The sequence below is a fragment of the Scophthalmus maximus genome, chromosome 3, assembly GCF_022379125.1.
Source record: "Scophthalmus maximus strain ysfricsl-2021 chromosome 3, ASM2237912v1, whole genome shotgun sequence".
In the NCBI taxonomy this organism is placed as follows: domain Eukaryota; kingdom Metazoa; phylum Chordata; class Actinopteri; order Pleuronectiformes; family Scophthalmidae; genus Scophthalmus; species Scophthalmus maximus.
Genome location: NC_061517.1, coordinates 5,709,091 through 5,732,182, shown reverse-complemented (window position 1 = coordinate 5,732,182; position 23,092 = coordinate 5,709,091). Strand labels below are relative to the sequence as shown.

The 23,092-nt window shown below is 44.8% G+C and overlaps 1 protein-coding gene across 1 annotated transcript; it reads right to left on the bottom strand.

Annotated features, from left to right (window-relative positions):
- Positions 1-4,024: 4,024 nt before the first annotated feature.
- Positions 4,025-22,612, bottom strand: fam120c (family with sequence similarity 120C). The gene is made up of 17 exons (XM_035645301.2): positions 20,950-22,612; positions 18,396-18,642; positions 18,109-18,191; positions 17,179-17,307; positions 15,528-15,630; positions 15,304-15,377; positions 14,687-14,961; positions 14,418-14,580; positions 14,244-14,327; positions 13,849-14,020; positions 13,077-13,326; positions 12,838-12,952; positions 11,891-12,100; positions 11,506-11,746; positions 10,349-10,484; positions 9,822-9,885; positions 4,025-9,683 (listed from the first exon to the last, which is right to left on the bottom strand). The coding sequence occupies exons 1-17, from the start codon at positions 21,481-21,483 to the stop codon at positions 9,426-9,428; spliced, it is 3,138 nt and encodes a 1,045-aa protein (XP_035501194.1). The 5' UTR covers positions 21,484-22,612; the 3' UTR covers positions 4,025-9,425.
- Positions 22,613-23,092: the final 480 nt, after the last annotated feature.

Here is a 23,092-nt window from a genome sequence, read left to right as displayed (position 1 = left end):
GAGATACAGTAAATCACAGGTACAATAATATCAAATGTTTCCATGGGTGAAGTTAGAATTACTGAAAACTACTGTACTCTACTCTGTTTTAAATCTAATTACAGCTACAATAGTGTATAATGTGAATATAATGTATATAAAAAGCTTTAAGGGGGATTTAAAAATAAAGTTTAGAGCTGCAAAAGTCAATCGCTTACTAGATAAGGGCCAAAGTAATTTTTATGGGGGGGAAAAGTCCAAATTCTAAAATTTCAGTTTCTTAAATGTGAATATTTTCTGGTTTCTTCACTCCTCTATGACAATAAACTTAATATCTTTGGTGTGTGGACAAAACAAAACATCATCTTGGGGTGTGGGGGAAACACGATCAACATTTTTCACCATTTTTTTCTTCCAACAAACAACTCATGAAAATAATCGTTTATAGCAGCTCTAATGAAGGCATCTGGGGCCCCAATTCAATTGAATATCAGACACATGAAAGCATATATCTACATTTGTGAAGCTGTTATCAGTAAATCATTTTTTTTAACAATCATCAAATAACTACACCAATTATCTCTCAAACAGCAAAGTATATTAAAGTATGTCAGTATGTTAAAAAAATTAAGGTCAAAAATTGAATTATTTACAAAATGTCCACGTCTGAAGCCGCTGCAGAAGCTGGAACACTGCTGCATCGTGCTGCCACATTGTGGAAGGCAGTGAGTTGTATCGTTGTATCTCCAGAACAGGGGTTGCAATATCCCGCACCCCACAACAACACAACTTACTACCTCACCACATCACAGCCACAAACACATCATCTGCCCAGACACACCATGGAAACAGAACCGCAGAACATTTGCCCGAGGATCTGTTCTCACTGTGCGAAGGCAGCAGACCCTTGACAATTTGTTCCATGCTTCAGTCAAGTCTTCTTAACTTACATGTGTACAGCCGAGTTGTGATAACATCAGGTAGTTGATTATATATATATTTTTAGCATGATTGCAGTTAAATGAGACAAGTCAGATTAATAATGACACGTGTTGTCTTGTCACCAGCTGTCATCCCTAAAAGACACATAAGGACAAAAAAAACAAAAACAGGATACAAACATTGAAAGGAACAGAGGGAGGATTCAGTCACCATGACGACAGGACGGTGGTTGCATCCGGGCAGTCTCTGTCATGATGCTGGTGATGGTTTGGACGCCGTGAGAAAGACAGTAGGCTGTATAGTTATCTCCCAGATCTGGTGTGATCCTAAAACTATACAAACTACTACCTCATCCCACAGCTCCCGCCCGTTCTCCTTCGGACTCCACGTCACCGTTGCACTTACACACTCGTCTCTGTGTGTGTGCGCGCATCTGCCAGGGACAGCAGTTAGAAGAGGGAGATGAGGGGCGGGGGTTGACAGGGGGGGGGGGACCGGTCGTCTGAAAATGGTGCAGCCTGCTTCTAGTAAGGCTCCCTGTCCTTGAGGAGGGTCTCCAGCGTCAGTCAGACCAGCACCTGGGGAACAGAGTGACACGCGTGATGAGGAGCAGGACGTGATGGACTGTACATCTGTTCACACACACACACACACACACACACACACACACACACACACACACACACACACACACACACACACACACCTAACCAACTGACTATTAATTCACCGACGTCTGCAGCTTGTATCCTAAACCAGATGAGGCTAACGGGCTAACCGCGGAGTCTCCCCTCAGCCTCCCACGACGGTTAACTTTTTGGGGGGGTTCAGTTCACATTAAATCATTATTAACTGAATGGCTGAGAACGACGAAAAACTAGCAGCTTGAGGATGGCGGAGGGAGTCCGCGTCTATTTAGCGTTCAAGTGCAGCCGCCTGTCCCGGGCGGCAGCTAGGCGGCTAGCTGGGAGCTAGCTGGATTTGGCGGTTCTCGACCTCTCGGTCCGGCTGTTGTCACATCCGCCGTCCGGGACACGCTCGCACAAGCCCCGCGGCTTGTCTGCGTCCGCATACGGCGGGCGCCCCCCCTCCCTCCCGCCATAAATCATCGTCCGTGTGAGGTCGCCGAACCCGAAGCAGCAGCGGTATTTTTTTTACCTTACGCCTCCAGTTTAGCTCCAGGTGGCTCCGCTACCATCCTCGCCATCTTCCGTGGCGGAGCGCGTTGGTGGTCGCGCTGCGCTGAGGGCTGCTGCTGGTGGCTCGTCCAAGTATCACGAGATTTACCACGCGCCCGCAACGAGACTTCCGCTGCAGCCACAGAGCCAATCACCTTAAGACTTTAATCACGTGGCACTTGAGAGAGGTGCGCAGATATGGAATGTCGTTTTAGTCAATATTAAATAAATAAATGAATAAATACATACATAAATGAATACATGTCGACGAAATACATCCTGAAATAAATAAATGAGGCAATAATAAAAAAAAAAAATGTTTTTAATAAAATATATATATATATATATATATATATATATATATATATATATATATATATATATATATATATATATATATATAAATATATAAATGAGTGAGTTAGTTAAATAGATAAATGAATAGGTTTTACTTTTATTTATTTCAAGACTTCATAATGCCACATTTATTTATTTCACTCTATTTATTTACATTTGTAATATGCAAATCAGGGGGCGTGGCTACACTTTACTGAAGTTTTACTGGTTGATAGTTTTAAGCAAAAGCATAGATATTACATTAAAAAGTAATACTCGATGTTTGACGTTATTTGGTACCACTGTTTGATAAAGGCACTGTTTATAAACTGTAATGGATGTTTTTATTCGGTTAAAACAACATTTACTGGTTATTTATATCATATATATTGTTTTCAGTATCGATTAATCAGTCGATCTTGTCTCTATCTCGATTAGTTGTTCCATCCATGAAATGTCATAAAATGGTAAATGGACTGTATTTATATAGCGCTTTTCTAGTCATATAGACCACTCAAAGCGCTTCACATGAAAGTCACATATACCCATTCACACACATTCATACAGTGCTGCTATTTACCACGCACTTTTTTCTGTCACATTCATACTCATTCATGCACTGTCGGAAGAGCCGTCAGAGGCAAGTTAGGGTTAAGTGTCTTGCCCAAGGACACAACGGCATGTGTACTGGCGAGAGGTGGGATCGAACCGCCAACCTGTCCTTGGTGGACAAATGGCTCTACGTCCTGAGCCGCAGCCAAAATGGTGAAATTTGTTTGTTTAGCAGGATTACGCAAAAACTAATAAATGGATTTCCAGGGCACTTGGTGGAAAGATGGAACAGATTAGGAATTTTTCTTTAATAATGAAAGATGTGGCATTTTTGGACATTTTCTCAGAGAACTATTCATTGATCTTGATGAAAAAATAATCAAGCGTATTCTGGAGACTGGGCAATTTAGTGCAGCATGATTGACTTTAGGGAACTGCTGGGCCTTGGCAGAGGTACGCGCTTTAGTTTGCTCAAAGTAAATCTATAAATGACGACAACGGACACAATTTTTTTTTACTTTTTTTACTAAAAGAATAAATTTTATTTCAGCACTGTAAGTCATTTCCCAACCAGTACAAACATGACTGCCATCTTTGTCTCTTTCTGAACCTTTCCTCCCCTCCCTCTGTGAGAGCAGACCACCAACAGCCAGACAAATTAAAGAAAACAAAAAAACAACAAAAAAAAAGCTTTCTTTTTCTCATCTTTCCACAAACAGTCTGGTGCTTCCATAATGCTAACAATGACGACAAATTATACCAACCATTTTTTGTATAACGGCAATAATGATGATGATGATAATATTTCTATAACAACATTATTATGGATACATTTTAACCCTTTTTCGCTGCACAGGTAGGTTTGGATGGCACTGGGTACTGAAGAACATGCACCGGAACACATGTTGCTGAGGGCGTTGACCATCGTGACAAGACATCGCCCACAATATTCAACTTCAGACCCGTACGGCCATAGAGGCGGTTGGGCGATACTGGAGCCTGGGGGGCTGTTGTCTGTGTGTGTGGCTTGGGGGGGGGGGGGGGGGGGGGGGGGGGGGGGGGCAGTGTAGAGAGAGACAGACAGAATAGGGAGCTTTATTCAAACCGGACAAAAATGCTGCGAGAAGATCAGAACAGGTACAAAGCAACGGATGATTCCTTTCGACATTCTGTATGACAGACATTAATACTGTTCCAACTTCTACAACACCACATATCACATCTCTATTCTGGGACTTTTGGTTCTCTAAACGTTGTAGAACCCTTCAGAGTTGCTCCCATTTTGTAGGCACAGAGGCGAGGTACACAACTCTTAATCTCACCGATGGGGTGAATTTTCCTTGCGTCACTTCGGATGAGATCGTTTGTCGATCCTTAATTTGAAACAACAAACTGAGGATGGATTGTAATTTGCTATAAGACCACTGTAGGGCCTTTAATGGCAATTAAGCTGTACATTATATTCTCAATGGATTGTTCGGCCTATATTGTCAAATATTGTGAAAAAAGTCTATCACAATTTACAGAATTTACATCTTTATATTCCTTGTTTTGTCCAACTAGCTGTCAAAACCCCGAAGATTTTAACTTTTACAAGATAGAAATTATGTTTGCAATCTGGGCAATCAATTGTTTTGTGTAAAAAAGTCAAATAATAGTGAAAACTGTATCCGCTACAAACTTATGCAGGCCAAGTTGATGAATTAAAATAGCTCAGAAACCCAAAGTTTACTAGAAGCTTGGCATCTTAGCTATACAAGTTACTAAAAATTGGCTCTTGGTTATCATATTGGTTGCCAATTCATTTTCTGTCAATAGAATAATCAATTCATTGACTAATCACTCCAGCTCTAACTGTTCAACCGGTCTCAGATTTGTGTTGAAGAGGAAAATTCAGCCATTTTGAATAGCCTCCATGCCCACGTACAATAGGAAGAGACTTCGCACAACTCCTGTGCTCTTTTTAATCTGAGCCTGGGGAGTCGAACGCAAGTTTGAGAGAGCACAACGATATAGATGTAAGAAAAACGCAAAAGAGGGCGCAGAAAAAAAAACCCAGCATGACTGAAAGCATATTTGTCAGCTGTCGTTCCTTCCTGTTCGTTAGTGTAGATGTGATGTGAGCAATGAATCACACGGGCTAAATTCAGTCAATGAAGAACTCACAACTGAGCGAGTGCGAGAAACACGAGCAGCGAATCCACCCACAATTCCTACAAACAAACTCACTGTCCGAACCTGCCCACTCGCTCGCCCACTCACTCGCTGTCCACAAACACACACTTCGCTCCGTCTTCCCTGTCTGTCTGCGTCTCCACAACAACCAGTGTGAAAACACTAACGTCACAGACTTGTAAGATGAATCACATGTGCTGTAATGTCATTTTATATATATATATTTATAATCATACTCATCAGAAAACTTGTTGCTGGGGGGGGGGGGGCAACGCTGTCAAATATCAGGGCGGGGTGGGGGGGGGTGGGGGATGCTAGGTGCATTTTGGTTCTCAGGTGTTTACAGGGGATGTTTCCCTGCTTTGTGCAAGGGAGCAGAGTTCAGCTTCGATTGATAATGAGTCGACCGCGAAATCGTTATCAGGGATATTATGAGAATCAAACATAGTGCAGACAACGATTTTCAATTCGAAAAAACGGGCAATATTTACTTACGTACATAATAAATGGTGAAGTGGTCTAAAGATGCCATATAAAATACAGGTAAGGAAAATCGCGATCATTACAGTTCAAATCTCTAGGTTGGCTAAGCGTATTTCAGTACTAACTGAAGCAATGGTAGAAGGATTAGAAGATGTAATAACATTAAAAATAGTAAGAAAAACACATTTGCACAATTGAATAAAACAGTTTTGATTTTTTTTTCAGATTTTTTTTCCAGACTGGCTAGATACATACAGAAACTGATTATCAACGTTAATATAACCTTTACTGTTAGTTGGGTTGATTACGGGGCGGGGCAGCCCAAAGAGAAAAAAGAGAGAGGGAGAAAAAAAATGGCCAATAGTAACTGTCCTAAGGGCTGAAGGAGGGAGGCAGAGAGGGAGGTGAGAAGAGTGAAAGAGACCTGAAATATAGGGGGGGTTAGGTGGATTGGTGGTGGGAGGGGCTAACCTGTGTGTAAAATATCTGTATGTGAGGCTGCATTTAATGAGATTCGAGGGGCGTTGTGTGGATGCATGTGCGTGTTCATGAGTGTGCGTGTGTGCGTGTAATCTACGAGAAAGATATTAGGGCAGAGAAAAGAAGTGAATGAACAGTTTTTGGGGGGAGGAAGAGAGGAGGGGGCGAGGCAAGAGAAAGTGTCTTAGCAAGGTGGCTGGGGTGGTGGGTGGTGGGTGGAGGGTGTGGGTTTAGGGTAACAACCAAAAATCACTGATCAAATATCTATTGAACTAAAGTAGACAAGGACAAAAAGAGGGACACTACATCATGTATTGTGTTGACGTTTTTTTTTATCCATACTAGCTACTGTGTAACTCAGGGTTTAACATTTACGTGTGTGTGTGTGTGTGTGTGTGTGACGCGTGTGTGTTTGTGTGCGTGACCTGTTATCCATGCAAACTTTTGAGTGCGGGATTTTGGGAAATCAGTAGAATGTGTTACCAAATGATCTCTGATGAACCGACGACCACTCAACTGGAAACTGCACAAAATCACTTCAGCACAAAAGCAGAGAGAATGCTGCTGGTAACAAATGCAACTGAATACCTGTCGTTCGTGTGTGTGTGTGTGTGTGTGTGTGTGTGTTGTAATGGTCATCTGGCAAGCGAATCGCGAGAGGGCGTCGCCACGCTCTGGTTCGCTGCAGAATAAAAGCCATCTTCTAACAATGTACTGCTGCGATACACATAATTGTACTAATGTCAAAAGTTGAAAGCGGTTAAGTATATGACTCCTAGTAAATTCTAGACCAAGTATTGCGGCCAGTGGAGCTATATTCTCTAGCCTAGTCTTGGTGTCCGTGTATTACAGTCCCGTGTTAAACCCGACGCTGTGACCTACTCTTAACCTATGAACACCTACAGCACTCGCGGGCTTAAGTCCCTACCAATAACGGCCAACGTGTCCCGACCTCAGACTCGGTGGTGGTGTAAGGGAGACGGTGGCGGCGCCGCTCAGCCCTGTGATGGCGAGCGTAGGCCTACGCTCGCAGCTGAGTCAACTGTCAGCGTTTTCACTGTAATATGTTGAGGTCATAACAGAGGGGGTGTCTGACGCAACTACATTAACACTAACATATATAGTCAGGGTTTGTCTTTTTACTTCTTCTCCATTTTTTTCCTTCAAAACGGCGTTTCGTGAGAGCTTTTTTTTTTCCATGTTGATTCTGTGGCACACAATAGAGCACAAGTCATCAACATAGTGAGAAAATAAGGTGCTTCTTGTTGACTTGCCCTTTTCTGATGATCTCATTTCAACCTCCTTTACGTTTGTAGAGATTACAATGTTCATGGCCATGGTCAGGCAATGTTTGTCGGTCTACTGCTTTTTACATTTGCAGTTGTGCTACCAGTAATCGGTAAGAAATACATAACTTGTGTGTTTCCGTATTCAGGTGAAACCTACTGTAGGGGGGGGACACATCTCATTCACTACAAACATAAGTGCTCTAATAAAACAATTCAGTATCTTATATGTCTCAGATTGTGAGCGGCACACTCGGGTCCGCCATGGGGCCTCCCTCTCCCCTGTCATGTGACGTGTGATCCAACCCATGAAGCCTCTGCTGTGGCCGAGGTGCTTCAGGGCAGAGAAGTGCTTCCTGCTGGTATAAAGTGACACACCAGAGCTCCGCGGGGCAACAGCTCTTGGTGTCGGGCTATCGTCGTGACAACAGTTGCTCAATCGATCACCAGCCGGGGGGCCGGAGGGATCAACGAGGCTTTTGCTGCCACAGCCCTTTTATATATATATCAGCGGCCGCCTCGCTGGGCTAGCCTTTTTTTTTTTAAATACACTTTGGAAATAACTTTTTAGAAATCTGAAATGATTCCCGGGAATCCCTGACACGGACAATCAGGAGTTCTTTTCAGCTTCATCGCAAAGTTCCTGTTTGAATGCGTGAGGTCAGTCCAAAGGGAACTGGCGGCCGTCAACCTAACCCTCAGCATTCGTCTCCATCGTTCGCTGGGTGTCATTATTCTTTTCTTTTTGGCCTTAACTCCAGAAGGTGCCTCAGAGTTTGTTTGTTTTTTCTTTCATTTCTTTAACACCTGGTAGAGGACTGTCCAGTGTGGTTTAACATTTTTTAAAACAAAGTGCTTCTTTGTCCGGAACCACTCTGTTCACATTCTGACGTCACTCGAATAGATCTCTACCTTTAAATGTAGTTCTATGTCATAATGATTTACTTAGGCGCAGGGGACGCCCCTGACAGACTGTCAATTCAACTGCACAGGGGCCTGTTTTAATTTCATCATGTTTAAATACAACATTAAGTGCTTCTGTTGGGATAATACAATCAAAGCTTTGGGAGAAAGGGACAAAGGGGATAGGAAGATAACATAATAATGCATTTTTTTTGGAGGAGCGGGGGTAAAATCTTGCATACTTTAGAGCTTAAGGTGCATAAATTCATGGGGTCTCTTAGCACAGCTAAGCACTAGTCTATGCTACATAGGTCAAATTAAATTAGCACGCAAATACCATGGTGGTGCAGAAGTGCTCCAGTGATAGATAACCGATCAAATCATATAATGGGGTTTGCTGCTAGCATGTATGCTAACACTGTGTGTTTAGCCGTGCGGCTAGCCTGCAGACTGCCGGGGGCACGCGGGTCACGGCACAGAAGAATGGTACATCGCTCTGAACGTCTCTCCGAGCTCATGCAAGACAAACCTCACACGAGATGGCTAATGGCAACAAACCACATCCACACACACACACTCACACCCAACTACCGACCATGGCGACCAGGCCTAGATGCTGTAACCATGGAAACCACATCCAATCTGTCACCGTAACCGCAAGCTTAAAATCTTTGTGCAGAGATTCAAACAACCATTAAAAAAAACTAATAAAAAAAAAACCTTTAACTGTACAGATACCCATACTTTAAGAGGGGGGCTCTTTTAAAATGGCGGGTCGTAATGGGGGTGGGGGTTCAAGCTTATTTAACTCTGAGTGCGGGAAGGAGGCATTTGGGATTTTTTTTTTTCGAGGGGTAGGGCGCTTACAGACTCATGGAGAAAACCTCTCTTCATACAACAATGTAAAACCACATGAGAAAACTCAAAAAGGAGTAACGGCTAACTGCTTTAGCTCATTACATGGAGCGGCAGGGGGGACGAGGAGAAGCCTCGCTCCGCCTCCTGCTCCATGTGATGATGTGCACAGCTAGCAGGCGGGGCTACAAAAACAGGGAAAGGCAGTCGAACACAGATAACTCTCTCAGAGCAGTGCATCCCGCGAGGGACGCCATCACTCCTCCTTCTGTAGCGCTCCGTCTGACGGGCAGTCGTCAAGGCAACAGGGGGCCTCCACCTCCACCCCCTCTGATTGGTTGTCTCTGCTGGCTAAGGCACACGGGATTGGCTGGGCCAGGGGGGCCAGCTCTAAGGACTGGCCAATGGCAGAGGCCGCTGAGCTGCCGTTCAGCTGCTGAGTCGTGACCTCTGACTCGGAGCCCGCCTCCTCTGAGGGCTTTGGGGGACTGCTGGATGGGGGGGGTGGTGACGTCTGGAGGAGGACAGTGAAAAAAGTTTACAGGAGGCACGAGAATTTACAGTTGTGATATTGTCTGGTGGTTTCAATGTTCATGTCAGAATATAAAGTACATGAAAACAGAGCTCTGGGTTGATGCAGGACGGGTCGTACCTGTGTTCTGTTGACAAGTGCCTTTTTCACTCCCCTTAGTTTCGTAGGAATCTCTTTACCCCTCCTGTGATGAGGAAATGGAGAGACATTTAAAAAGCACTTTACGGGTTTAGCACTCTACTCCTGCAACACTGATGGACAGTTGGATCCTTTGTACTGTAAATTTATCATTCATCACAGATTAGGGTGTGTTATGACAGCAGTGGCTAATGTACCCTCAAGCAGTAATGAGGAGCAGACGACAGAGAATGGTTAGGTACTTTTTTTTTTTTCTTCAAATTTCACACACCCAATGGGAATAATTCATGGATGTGGATGAAAAAAAAATCTGGCATATTCTATTAACCCATACCCTAACCCTGTGTAACTTAATGCGGCCTTGGCGGAGGTAAGAGCTCTAATGAGTGACATTCTAGTTGCTTCAGTTGAAACTATTCGGGTTAAAATATTTTAAATTTCAGCACACTCTTACACAAAGCACAAGAATGTATCTAAGCACAGAGGCTACAAGATCAGTGATTACTCACCCCTTCCCTGCTCCCACTGACACCACCTGCATGTTGAAGCCCCCTCTCCCACGGATTGGTTTGTTCCCAGCCCACTGTCCAACCACCATGCCAGCTATCTCCAGTTTTCCTCCCTGAGGGGGGATGGACTGAATACCTGAAAAAAATAAATCAATAATTGAATATTTTTGTATTGTTAAGTGAGTCTGAAAAGAACAAAACTAAAGCCATCTTCCTATTCTACATACTGAGTGTACACAGTGAATGTAGTATGTACAGCATACTAATAGTACTTACATTTACTGAATACTATTTTTTTTTTTTACATTACATTCATTTAGCAGACGCTTTTGTCCAAAGCGACTTACAATAAGGGAATTCAACCATGAAGATATTGACCAAAGTGCAAGAATCAATACATAAACAGTACATAAGTACATGAACATTATCAAATACGCAAAAACAGCATCAAGTGATCATTTTTGCAGTTTGTATCAAAGAAATCTGTTTTATACTTTCTGTTTGTTTAAAACAAGGCTCAAAACTCTTCTGTTTCCCTTTGTCTTTTAGGAAATTATATTTGGGATAATTTATTAATACCTTGCACTGCATTGCAGCTGTGCTGTAATCTTCATGTTTAGTCAGGCTTGTCAGTTTTAGCACATTTCTATCTTTTCATGTATCCGTTTATTTCCTTGTGATTCTTTTATATTTTGGCTTAAACCAATTGCAACTTTACAGTGATGTTGCCAATTAAGTAAAAATGTGCACTTATATTAGATTTTTTTTTTAAAGTGCATTGATTTTATTAATTCAACTTCTATTTATTTGGTTTTATTTGTGTTTTCTTTAAATTTTATAATTGTATTATTGATATTCATAATACAGTTCCTGGTTAAACTGTAAAATATCAAGCCTGAATTACATTTCAATTTCCATGAGGGTTTGGTAATGACACGTTCGTACAGCCTATTTATCAATATCAAATTTTTTTACTCCCAATATCGCCATCGCCTCCCCCCCAAAAAATCCATATCGCTGTAGTCACCAGCAAACTCAGTGTGAACATGAAAACATACTGAAAAGCTGCTCAGAATGAATATGTAGCAAGAAAACTCGGACACAGCAAACATCTCCGTCCAGACAACAGCGCGTGAACAACGAAATCCTCTCCATACCTGGGAAGGCTCTGGCTCTGTGCTGGGCCGGGTGATGTGGATGATGCGGGTGGTGATGAGGGGGCATGCCGCCCATGGGGCGAGGTGGGTATAGAGGAGGCATGGGGTAGAAAGAGGGCACCATGGTGGGGGGCAGGAAGGCAGGAGGTGGTAGAGGAGGGGGCGGTGGAGGGGGGCGGGAAAGGTTGATGCCCTCGAGGATCGCCTGACGCATCTTCTCCACCTTGGACACCAGCTCCTCCTGTGAAGCAGAGAGACTTGAGACTTTTAGGTGCAGTCGCTGACATGAACACGCCACACTCAACAAACACGCTTTTCAACAAAAGTGTCAGCAGCAACCTTGTATTAAAAGGTCCTTCTGGCGCACACACAGACACGTTCGTACCTGCCCCTCACACATGTCCAGCAGGGCGGCCCGGTCGCGGGAGGCCCGGGACAATTTGCTCTGGAACAGTTTTCCGTCAAAGAAGCCCCAGGGACAACAGTGTTCCCATGGCAACGGCTGGCCGCAAACATCATTGATGAACAGCGCGGTGTCAACGCCGGCCATGAAGAGAGAAGCCAGCTGCACGCCACGGGAATCCACCTTCTCCACCTGACAGCCAACACACAAGTGGAAAAAAACGACAGAAGTTTTAAAAACAGCACGCAGCACAGAGAGATGAGTAGTGGAGAAGATGTGAATCGTGAACAAATGGTATGTGGGCACAAATATCACACTTGTTACTCCAAAATCCTTTAAGTTACCTATAAAGGGGTATAGCTCAGAATATCCAGCAGACTCTAACATGCACTGCAAAAAGAGACTTAATCAAGTGCAATAAAAAGAAGATCGTGTGCAGAAACAAAACCATTATCACTGCGTTGACATGTACCAACTGTGACAAGGTTACTCAGAAAACCCAAAGGACCTAAACAACATTTCACTGTGGGTTGACCTGAATCCCTGATTCTATTACTACTACTGCAACTATGGCAGCAGCCTGATAGCTACAGTGACTCGCCATTGGAAAGTGACGAGATGGGGGGAGAGGCAGCTGGTTATCATGCTTACTTCATTAACAGCAATGAAAAATAATAGAAATAGAAACAAAAGAAGTGTCAACATGAGTGTTGATTTCCACAGTTGGAAACAAAACGGTGAGAAAAAGGAATGAAGTTTGATGTTGACCTCGCAAACGTTCTTTATACATTTTGAATAAACCGTAATATCACCTTTAATCAAGAGCACAACGAAGGGAACTGGTGAGTAAAATGAGAATAACGTGCGGATATGTCTGTATTCTGTAGAAAACCCCTTCATCCGTGATGAAGAGAGGAGTTGTGTCACACCTTGAGCTCCTGGAGTTGGTCGGGTTCGTAGAGCTGGCTGGAAACAGCTTGGGCCAGGAAGGCATCTAGCTCATGTCTCTGTAGGATCCTTCCTCCGGGCCACTGCATCATATACCTGAGAGCGAAAAAAAACAAACAAACAACAAAGCTAAGTTTAGAGCAATGACTCAGAACTACTAAAGGGGGGTGTTATAAAACGACACTGCGATCCGCAGAGATGTGCGACGCTGTCATCGTACCTGAGCACGCAGCACATGAGCAGCAGATGCTGTGGAACCTGTGCTGGGTTGAGGAGGGCTGGGCAGTCAGAGCGAAGGCAGGCCAGGAAGGCCCTGGTTCTCCTGGAGCGGTCCTCGCTGGCGCGACCCAACCACAGCCGCCGCAGGTTGGGGCAGGTCCACTCGCGGAAACACAGGGCCGGAACCAGCTCTGGGGTCAAGGCAGACTTGGACTTTCCGCTGCTCCATTCTTTGACGATCACTGGAGGGACTGTAACACAGAGGCCACAGATGTTTAGGGTTCAGTTTAAAAGAACCAGAAGATAAGAATCAGTTGTCGCATTAATGCTGTGGCTAAAACAGTCCTCAAAAGTTCTAACAGCGAGAGGTTCCAGTTATGAGACTCTCTCAATGCTCTGTAATATAAATAGCGTTTTTGTTCTCGTGGTTGAAGAAACCTGTGTTTCTAGCGGCAGGTATTCTGACACGGGAGGGGAATTCAACCACCGTTAATGACCCGTGTTTTACAAAACGTTCTCTGCCAACACAGCAACACCAGAGCTGCAAATGCGTATAGTGGCTCTGACGTGTCAGCAGATATACAACCACTACTTCCCATTAGTGAAGGAAACCGAGAGCAGAAAAGGCAGATTAGGGAAAGACTTTGACATCCACTGATGCTGTGGCTCAAAATAATTCAGCAGCAAATCTAACAATAAATGTGAGAATATGTACAAAACAGTCTCTCCCAATGGCCTCCCGTCTATCTGCTCTGCCCAATGCCACGACCTACCTTCGAGGGGAGCCCTCTTTCGGAGGGCGAGCCTCTCCAGGCGGCGGTGTGTTTCGGCCAGACTGAAGAGGACGCCGTAGCCATACTGTCGGGCAGCACGGAACAGCAGAGAGGCAGGAGGCAGCTCAGAGTTACACTCATCCTCTATACACACTGGCATCTTCATCTCGCCCTGAGCGGTGATGTCGGCGGAGGGGGAGGTGAGGACAAAGGAAACAAGTGGAGAGATTATCAGGAGGAAGATCTGAGGAGATTTATCATCTATGTCGCCATTTTGTTAACCCTTCTTATGACAGGATGATTGGGGCCCTTGCAAAGGTAGAAATCAAGCTTGCAGAGAATAAGGCAAGGATGAATAAAGCCCAGACGTTACTTTAGGCAGGAAAAATGTTTACCTTGGTCAATATGTGGTAAATCTGGGGGTACATCAGTCCTCTTCTGTGTCTGTGCTCGGCTACGCGTAGAACCTCAGCACTGACCTAACACGAGAGACAAAAACACAGGAGACACTGAGAAAAATGCAGCGTGCAACTGCTGTGCATTTGATTTGTATGTTTCACGTCTCCCACCTGAGGCAGAGGGGGTGTGGTTATGTCCATGTGACTCCGTGTCGCCATAGACAGCAGTGAGGGAATGTTTGACCCGCTCCCGTTGCCTTGGGAACCGTTTCCAGAGTTTGAGCCCCCCCTTCCAGCAGGATCCTCCCACCGAGAGGGTTTGTCCGCCAAATGGCTGAAAGAAATGATTTTATGAGAGAGTTTAGTCGTCTGGCCTGGCATTCATCACACGTTGATTCACTTCAATGTATAAGAGACAACTATTGACTTCCTTGGCTTACTTTGCGTTACTGTCATTGGGTTCATCTCCATCTGATGACGAGGAAGGCGACGGAGAGGGACCGGACTGAATGCCGGTGTGGTGATTGGGTAATCGACCTCCCCCCTGAGTGGAATCATATGGAGCCGACCAGTCGGTGAAGCCCATCTTGCCCGTCAGCGAGTCGTTGCAGTCTTGAGACGGTGGCGGTGGGTTCTGGAACAGAGGGGTGGAGCCGGGTCCGTATGGAGCATTTTGATAGGGTGGTTTTAACCCTGGAACCTGGGGAGGAGGGAACTGTGGTTGGACAGGAGAGGGGAGGGGTTAGGAAAGGAAATGGGTTGGAAGGAGGAAGAAAAGGACAGTGTAAAAGAAGGAGAGGAGAGGGAGGGAATGAGGGAGGGATGGGAGAGAAGATGTCTCAGGGAAGTGTTTAATCAAAGCTGCTGGGAGGATTATGGACATAAAGGACTGCGCCGTCCTGCCTAAGACAGTTTCCCCTATAAATGAGCACATGCCACAAAGGGATTTCCAAGAGCAAAAAAGCTTAATCCACTCAGCTACATGTAGTTTCATATAGAGCAGAGAACAATCACACACGTCAAAGAGGATGAAGGATTGCAAGGAGAAGGAATCTACCTGATTCTTTCCAGGCTGCATCGGTCCCATGTGGCCAGGTGGTCCCCCAAATGGAGTGGGTCCAAATCCAGGTACTAAGCAGGGAGAGACAAAAGTGGGACGTATTACATTTTTTAATTAAAATGCCTTTTAATTGTTTTTGTAGCCAGTTTCAATAAGACAAATGTGGTTACATAATAACATAGACAAGAGATTTTCTAAAACCAAGCCGTTTTACTACTCACAGATGAAAGCGGCGGGCCCCATGCTGGGCGAGCGTGGTTTGGAGGCAGCTGAGAAATACTCCACAGCTTTCTTGAATCGCTCCACCTTGTCCTCCATACGAGACTGTGAGAGGAGCATTATGTTGACCATGCTGGGATCACGTGTACAATGAAAATGTTCACCAATGGTGGAGGGGATTGTACAAATCTTGACTTATCTCGCGAGAGTCTGAGGAATCTCAACTTTTAAGTTGAAATGTGAAAACAGGAGTTGACAAGAACTACAAGATCAACTGTGTTGGGATCTAATAGCCGGATATTTCTTGGTTATTATTAAATTAGTAAAATACCTGAATTTGGTTAAAAGGGGGGATTTCACATACATGAAACATCACATATATAAACATCACATTCTGCAGAGCCGTCTGTGTTCCTGAGCCACACACATTAGTTTTCATGGTGAAAACATACATTTTTAATTGAAAAGAAAAAGGTAGAAAAAGGCAAAAAAAAAATATATATATATTTCTCAGACTAAGAAATGCACTGGTGAAGGACGGTGTATGTCACAGTGTGGCTCACTGATGTGATTTTTTATATTTTTTGGGGGTAAACTATGCTCCACTGCACTGAGGAATAACATGTCAGACCTTGGATTGGCACTAAAAATTGAAAAATATATATATATATTACAAGACTTATACTTTTACAGTAGGTCAGTGTATTACAAGAGTCATCAGGAGATGTGGTGCTCAATCAACTGCTCATAAAGATATCATCATTATAAATCATCACGAAGATACTTAACACAACCGTGGACCAAAGTTCTCCTTTGCGTGGAGATTTTTTTTTAAAAAAGCATTATTTGCAGACTTAATTTTACAAACGTAACACCGTCAACGCTGCAGCGCCATCTCCTGATCAACTGAGTCCGTGGATATGTTTAAGGTGCGGTACGCGTCTAGGGTTTAGTGCTGATGTGTGAGGAAGTACAGATGCTGACTCAAGTTTTGTGTCAACAGCGATGACCTACTTAACCATCAACAACAGTCTGTTATGTCAGGTCAAATATTTGTTGTAGGTAGGGGCTTTAGTTTAGACCTCGTCTGTTTATTTTTTTTCCTCTTCTAACCAAAATCTTCCCATCTGATGACTCCATCTTCAATCTAATTCCACCAGTCTTAATTTACGGCAAAGAGTGATCTCTCGACCATGACTGGACCAAAATAATCATGTGACACATGCAGTTGAAAGATTATGAAGAGTTGGAATGTGTAAAATTGTAGAGAATAAAAAAAGAATAATTTGTGAACATGTGTTACACCCCTTGTTGAAAGCTCACTTTTCTTTCTGTCATACAATTCTTATGGATTATCAAGTGGAAAATGGAAATATATTTTAATGAATTCTAATCCAACCCGAAATTTAAAAAAAAACAAAAACTAGAAGGGTGATCGGAGAGCGCATATGGCCGCCAAGGCTACGCCCTTCCTAGCCATGGTAAAGAAAGTGTAGAAGAAAATCCTGGATCTGCACGTTCATCCAAAATTTTATGGGTTCTTCCTTGGTCCATGTCCCATCCAGTCACCAAACAACGGACAGGGGTGAAATCATAACCTTACTATTAGCGGAGGTAACAATCGCTGAGATACCGCACCCTGGCCTGACCTACCTGTGATTGTTTGAAGACATCTCTGGCGATGGCGTCGAAGTTTCCCAGGTCTTTGATGGAGGAGACGTACTCGGAGACGGCCTTGATCACCACCTCACAGGGCGGCAGAACCAACTGATGAGCTCGCACCTAAACCAAAAACAACCAGCACAGAGGTTTGGCTTCACATCTCGTTGTGTGGAGTAACACAGTGAAGTGGCCACAGAGAGAATGGCCTAAATATTTTATTCTCTTACTTTTTTTTTCACAAACGCAAAAGCTGATTAATTAGACCACATGGAGGACTGGAGGTTTTCTAGTTTTGAAAAACCCAATGTCCAGGGCCAATCATACTTCTGGCTGATGACCTTTTACAGATTTTGGTGGTGTTACATTAATAAAAATGATTGTACAATTACAAAAGAAGCCCCTTTTAACGTGTTTAATTTCATTCATTTCATTTCATTTTTCGTTAAAACATTAAAGGCGTTTAAAAATCATGTACTTTTGGAAAAACATCTCAGTCTCAATAGTGAGTCTGATTCAAAGAGAGCTTTTGGTTTTCCAAATTTTAATTTGGAGCCACATTTGAGTAGATGAGTGCGAATAAGTTTGACTTACTGAATAAGTTTCATTTGATTCTGCACTGGGATCAGAATCAAATCACAAAACTGATGATAGATGACAATCTACTGATGGGAAATTGGTATACAGCTAAACCACTGAAACTACTTCATTGCGAAGCAGAAGTCAGCAGGATCAAAATCAGCACAGCAAATGAAGAAGGTCAGAATGCGGGAAGGAATCACGATAACATACTGAAAAGGAAAAATCAGATAAAGACCTGTTCCAGGGCTCACAACACTATTTTAATTAAGGCATTGGGTTACTAATGGAGCTAATATTTTTGTGGGATTTGTGGAGGACTTTGGACGGAGAAGCATACGATACCTTGAGAGAAGCTAGTGGGTGTTCTGGTCCCAGCAGACTCCAGTGGAAGGCAGCCAGGTCCTCATCAGGCAAAATATGATTACCTGCAAGACAGAAACGCTTTCTGATGTTTGCTGTGTCAATGAACAAGCCCGACAGAGCGAGAGAGTCCCAAGCAGGGGTGTGTTTCAGCATAAGAGCCACAAAGAGAAAGGCAGAGAGGTGTGTGTGTGTGTGTGTGTGTGTGTGTGTGTGTGTGTGTGTGTGTGTGTGTGTGTGTGTGTGTGTGTGTGTGTGTTGCTTCTTACCCAGCAGAGCAGCGAAGCAGGGCAGGTGCTGTGTCTTCAGGCCCAGCTGCCTGGCAGCCTCAGACAGCAGATACTGGTGAGTGGTCAGGTTCTTGCCGTTCCAGCTCAGTTTGAGCGCGTGCGAGGAGAAGTAGGCGGGCACGTTGCAGAGGGCAAACTCAGAGTCCTGAGCGATCAGACCGGCAAACGCGTAGTCTCTGTAGAGAGACAGCACTTCCTGGTGATGGTCCTCCAAAGTCTGTACGACCTGTGAACCCAAGAACGGACAAACTCAGCCAACGGCGCCACGACAACGCAAACTCTGGATGGAGTTAGATGGTATCTTCCGTTTTCCGCCTGCTCAGAGGAATGCAGCGTGTTAAATTCATCATCGTATTTCAAGTAAAAGCAGCCTAATAATGATTAGCCAATTAATCAAGAAAAAAATCAAGAGAATTATTCTGCAACTATTTTAAAATTGGGAGTTTATGAGCAAATATGACTAAACTTTACACTGTCTCATCTTCTATAATGTTATATTATTGAAAATCTTATATCTTGCTTGCACAAATTAAGAAAATTGAAAATGTGACCTAGGACTTGTGTGATGTCACAGGCATTTTTCATTGTGTTCTATTGACGAAACGAATAATCAGTTAATGAAGACAAACAACTGGTGGCGCAACTGATAATGAAAGTTATCATCAGTTGTGAAAAGGCAGTGGTTGTTTCTGTTATTGTTGTGCTGCTGACAACTGACCAGACACTTGTGTGACTGGTATTCCTACAAAAATACTTCAGCTCCATAGACATAAACATTTCACATTAATGCAGACATCTAGGCCGAGGCGTAGAGCAACACAATTTCTCCAGAAAAGCACTGATGCAGAACCAACATGGTGTGTGAGGTGCATAGAGAGCAGGCCAGAGTACGCCAGAGTTGTTATGCTAATCTTATTAATCAATGTCAGCGTTAATCGATGTGAAAAACTAAATAATTACATTCAGTTACTTCATTCAAAATCAATTTAATGAGCTGGTGATCAAATCAGAGTGAGTAATGTGGGACAGGGACAAGGAGGTGGATTATGATTAAACTGTTTTATGACAGATTTGCTCAAACCGCTTCATATTTCCATTGTGTCAATTTACTAACAATAAAGAAATGGGACACATAGCCAATTTTTACAACCAGAATAAAAGTTATGCAAAACTTCCAAACGCGTGCCGTGCATGTAAAGCCAAGTAGGAAGTCTCTGCAAAGATAGGAGCAGCAATGAAAGGTGTAATTCAAGTAGAGAGCAGATGCGTGAAGCTGCAGAAAGAAACTGTTAATCAGAAGTGGAGAATACAAGTGCACCTGGGAACAGTGAGTGATGACACTGTACAAGCACAAGGAGAATCAGAGTGCGCTGCACCGTAAGGTGGGGGGATTCTCTGTTTTCACTTGGTATACATCAAAAATCAGATGGGGAAAAAGTGACCGCTAGGTAAAGGCCTGAGCTGCTGTGTTTATCGCAGGCCTTGAACATATCATCATGAGACACTTTTCCTCGTTCACGTGAAGTTATTCAGCGATTCAACCTACTATAATTTATATGCAGCTTGTTGTATTTTATGTCAGAACAAAGGCTGTGTTGTCAATGGGTGCAAATGCACACAAAAAGAGTAAATAAAATACTTTAAAACTTGAATAATAATGCATAAAACAAGATGTTACAAGTAGAGCTGCGACAGACAATCGATTAGTAATCAACTACTAAATTAATCCCCAACTATTTTGTAGTAGTAGTTAATTAGTTGGTAGTTTTTATGAGGGGGGAAAAAGGTCAAATTCTCTGATTGGATTCATAAATGTGAATATTCTCTGGTTTCCTCTGTGACAGTAAACTAAATATCCTTGGTGTGAGGACAAAACAAAACATCATCTTGAGGTTAGGGTAAAACCCCATCAATATTTTTCACCATTTTATACACCAAACAAATAATCGACAGATGAATCGATTATGAAATGAATCGTTAGTCGCCCCTGGTTACAAGTCACCGTGGGCCCTGTTAAAAGTCGATCCACTCAGCAGTTGTTCAACAGTGTGTGAAAGGTTCATTGAGTTCATGTTATGTAATATATAGGCTAGTAGACCTGCTCCTGTTGTACAACACAAGTGTCTGAGCCCTTTTGCATGAGGATGCACACGCTTGTTAGCAAGCAGCAGCTGATTCGTGCATCTTTAAAAAAAAAAGAAAAGCAGTGAAGACTCTTCTCCTGGTGGTGGACCAACATGCGTGACAGAGCCGAGCAGGGCGGCTGCAGGCTCCGGCTGCAGACAGATCGATCCCCTGCTCCGGATGGAAACAGGGAGTTTGACAGATCTGGTTCGTACTGAACAAACCCAGCAGACTGTCTCATGTCGGCGGGGAGGGCACTTGCTGGATGATGTAAGCTACGTGCTGCTAAGAAGAAGAGAAAATGAGGGAGGGAGGGAGGGAGGGGGGGGGCAACTGTTGCAAATGAACGACACGCCATGACCCACAATAAAACACACGTCACACAGCCAACAACATCACAGTTGCTCACCCGCACTCGGAAGCGGAACATGGCGAGGCGGACGCAGTGGCTGAGGCAAGCCGGGGGCAGGAACCATGCCCGGGGAGGCGGGGTGGCCTTGCTGCCGACGTGGTTGACTATCAGCTGCGCCGTCTGCCGCTGGCCCTGCGCTCGCCGCGCCCACTCGGGCCAGCGCTCCTTCCCCAGTGTGCCGTTGAAAACCACGACGAGCTCCAGGCCGCCCTGGTACAGGCAGGCCTGCGACAGGGCGGCCAGGTAGCCCAGCATGGCGTTCCACTCGCCGCCGCACACCCAGTCCGTCTGGTAGCCGCCGTAGAGCCGCTGCAGGCCGGAGTCGGCGTCGATCAGGATCCTGGCAGGCGGAGGCGGGGGAGGCATGGGCCCGGGGTGATGCGGGTGGTGGTGCGGGTGGTGGTGGTGGTGCGGGTGGTGGTGGTGCGGGGGCTGGCGGGCCGCGGTGCGGGCGAGCTTCAGGAGGTCCACCGGGACCGCGGCCCCGGGACACCGCTTCTCCAGATACTCTTGGAAGCCCTGCACTCCCATGACGGTGTTGTTGAGCCGGTGCGTCTGGCCGGGCGCGGGCTCCGAGTACGTTCTGTACGCCGTGTTTGTAACGTGGTGTGGGGGCGAGACTGCAGCTAGCCGTGCGCCTCAGGCAAGCTAGCTGGTCTCCGGTGTAGTGGACGAACTTGGGCTCGGTTGAAACCCTGCGAGACAACGTGTCTGTCAGTCGGACCGGCGGAGCGAGGCACCGCGCGCGGCTGCACGAGCCCGGTCAGCCGACGCTACTTATTCGGCGATATGAAAAATGAATAATAAAGAAGCCAATTTTGTCGTGTTTCAGTTTTGGTCTTGTGTGCTCGGTGTAGTGTCCATCCCTGTGGATTTTTTTTCTTTTTCTTTTTTCTTTTGGTGAGGCGCCAGCAAGGCCAGTGCAGCTACCTACCAGCAGAAAAAGTTCGACACATTTCCTGCTCCCATAATTTGGCGTTTTAGCAATTAGCAGCTTCCGAAATGTATCGCCTGCAAGCAAGTGACGCAAATGCAGCAGGGCGGTGGATCATTTACGGAGCGATGCCTGCGAAAGAAATGGATCACTGCTGGTTTGTGCACATGAAACAGAGTCAATACTGCGCATTAGTTAGCAGGCGGCAGGACGGCCAGTTCGCGGACATGATGTTGCGCCGAGCAGCCTCCTTCGGTCGTTCTAGAGTCAATAATTTGGACATTTATTCTGCGCGACCTCGGGCAAAAAAACGTCGGCACACGCGTAGCGCGGCTCGGTGACTCGCCGGTGACAGAATGTGGATGAAAAAAGACCCCAAACTAACTAGCGTGAGTGTGCGTGTTCCCGGCTGACTGGCTGAGCTCGGCTGGTATTTGCTAACGGTGCGGCTAGCCGTTAGCTGCTGGCTGGCAGGGTCCCCGGCGTGATTTGACGCGTCAACTCCCGAAGACAAGTCCGGGGCGGACACGACGCGGAATGAGATGGATGTTTGACGAAATGAAAGAAAAGTTAACTAAAAAGAAAATAAAAAAGAAAAGCCCGATGGTGCCTCCCTCGCTTTCTTCTACACTCACGGCTTCATGGTGCAGGGGGGAACATTACTTCCAAGCGACATCAGCCATCTTGCGACTTCCTCGCGGCCCAGTGGAGTGGGAGGGAAGGCGGATGGACTGTACGGCAGGAGGCGGCGCCGGCGCCGCCGCGGGGGACGCTGGGAAATGTAGTCTGAGGTCCGCATCACGTCCGACCTGCGGACGCTGGCGTGACGAGGGGAAATAAACTACAAGTCCCGGCAGAAGAGTGGCCACGGTTTGGAGGAAGATAAAAAAAAAACCCCAAAAACCAGGAGAGTAGAATTTCTCCAAGGTATCCACAATCGATTCGAGTTGGAACGATGTTATCTTGTCCCCGTGACTACAAGTTAAAGATGTGAAGTTAGCTTGTTGTAGTATAGCTGCTGTTATTTTACGCTACTGTTGATGCTTAAATCTCTGCCGTAAAGTAGCTACCAGCACGTGCGTATTAGCAGTGATTTTGGAAATAAAGATAATCAAAACCATTGGATCAATACATTTAGAAAATGAACCAGTCGTTACTTGGTGCATGAATAAATGATTGGGTGGGTGTAACAGGTAGAATGGCGCT

What these genes read in the sequence shown, in the direction of transcription:
- fam120c (XM_035645301.2), bottom strand. Translation starts at nt 21,483, where the DNA reads ATGGGAGTGCAGGGCTTCCAAGAGTATCTGGAGAAGCGGTGTCCCGGG. An exon ending in GGGGCCCGCCGCTTTCATCT is followed by an intron (nt 15,378 to 15,527) that starts GTGAGTAGTAAA and finishes CTCCCTGCTTAG; the next exon opens with TACCTGGATTTGGACCCACT. An exon ending in CACTTGTCAACAGAACACAG is followed by an intron (nt 9,684 to 9,821) that starts GTACGACCCGTC and finishes GTCCTCCTCCAG; the next exon opens with ACGTCACCACCCCCCCCATC.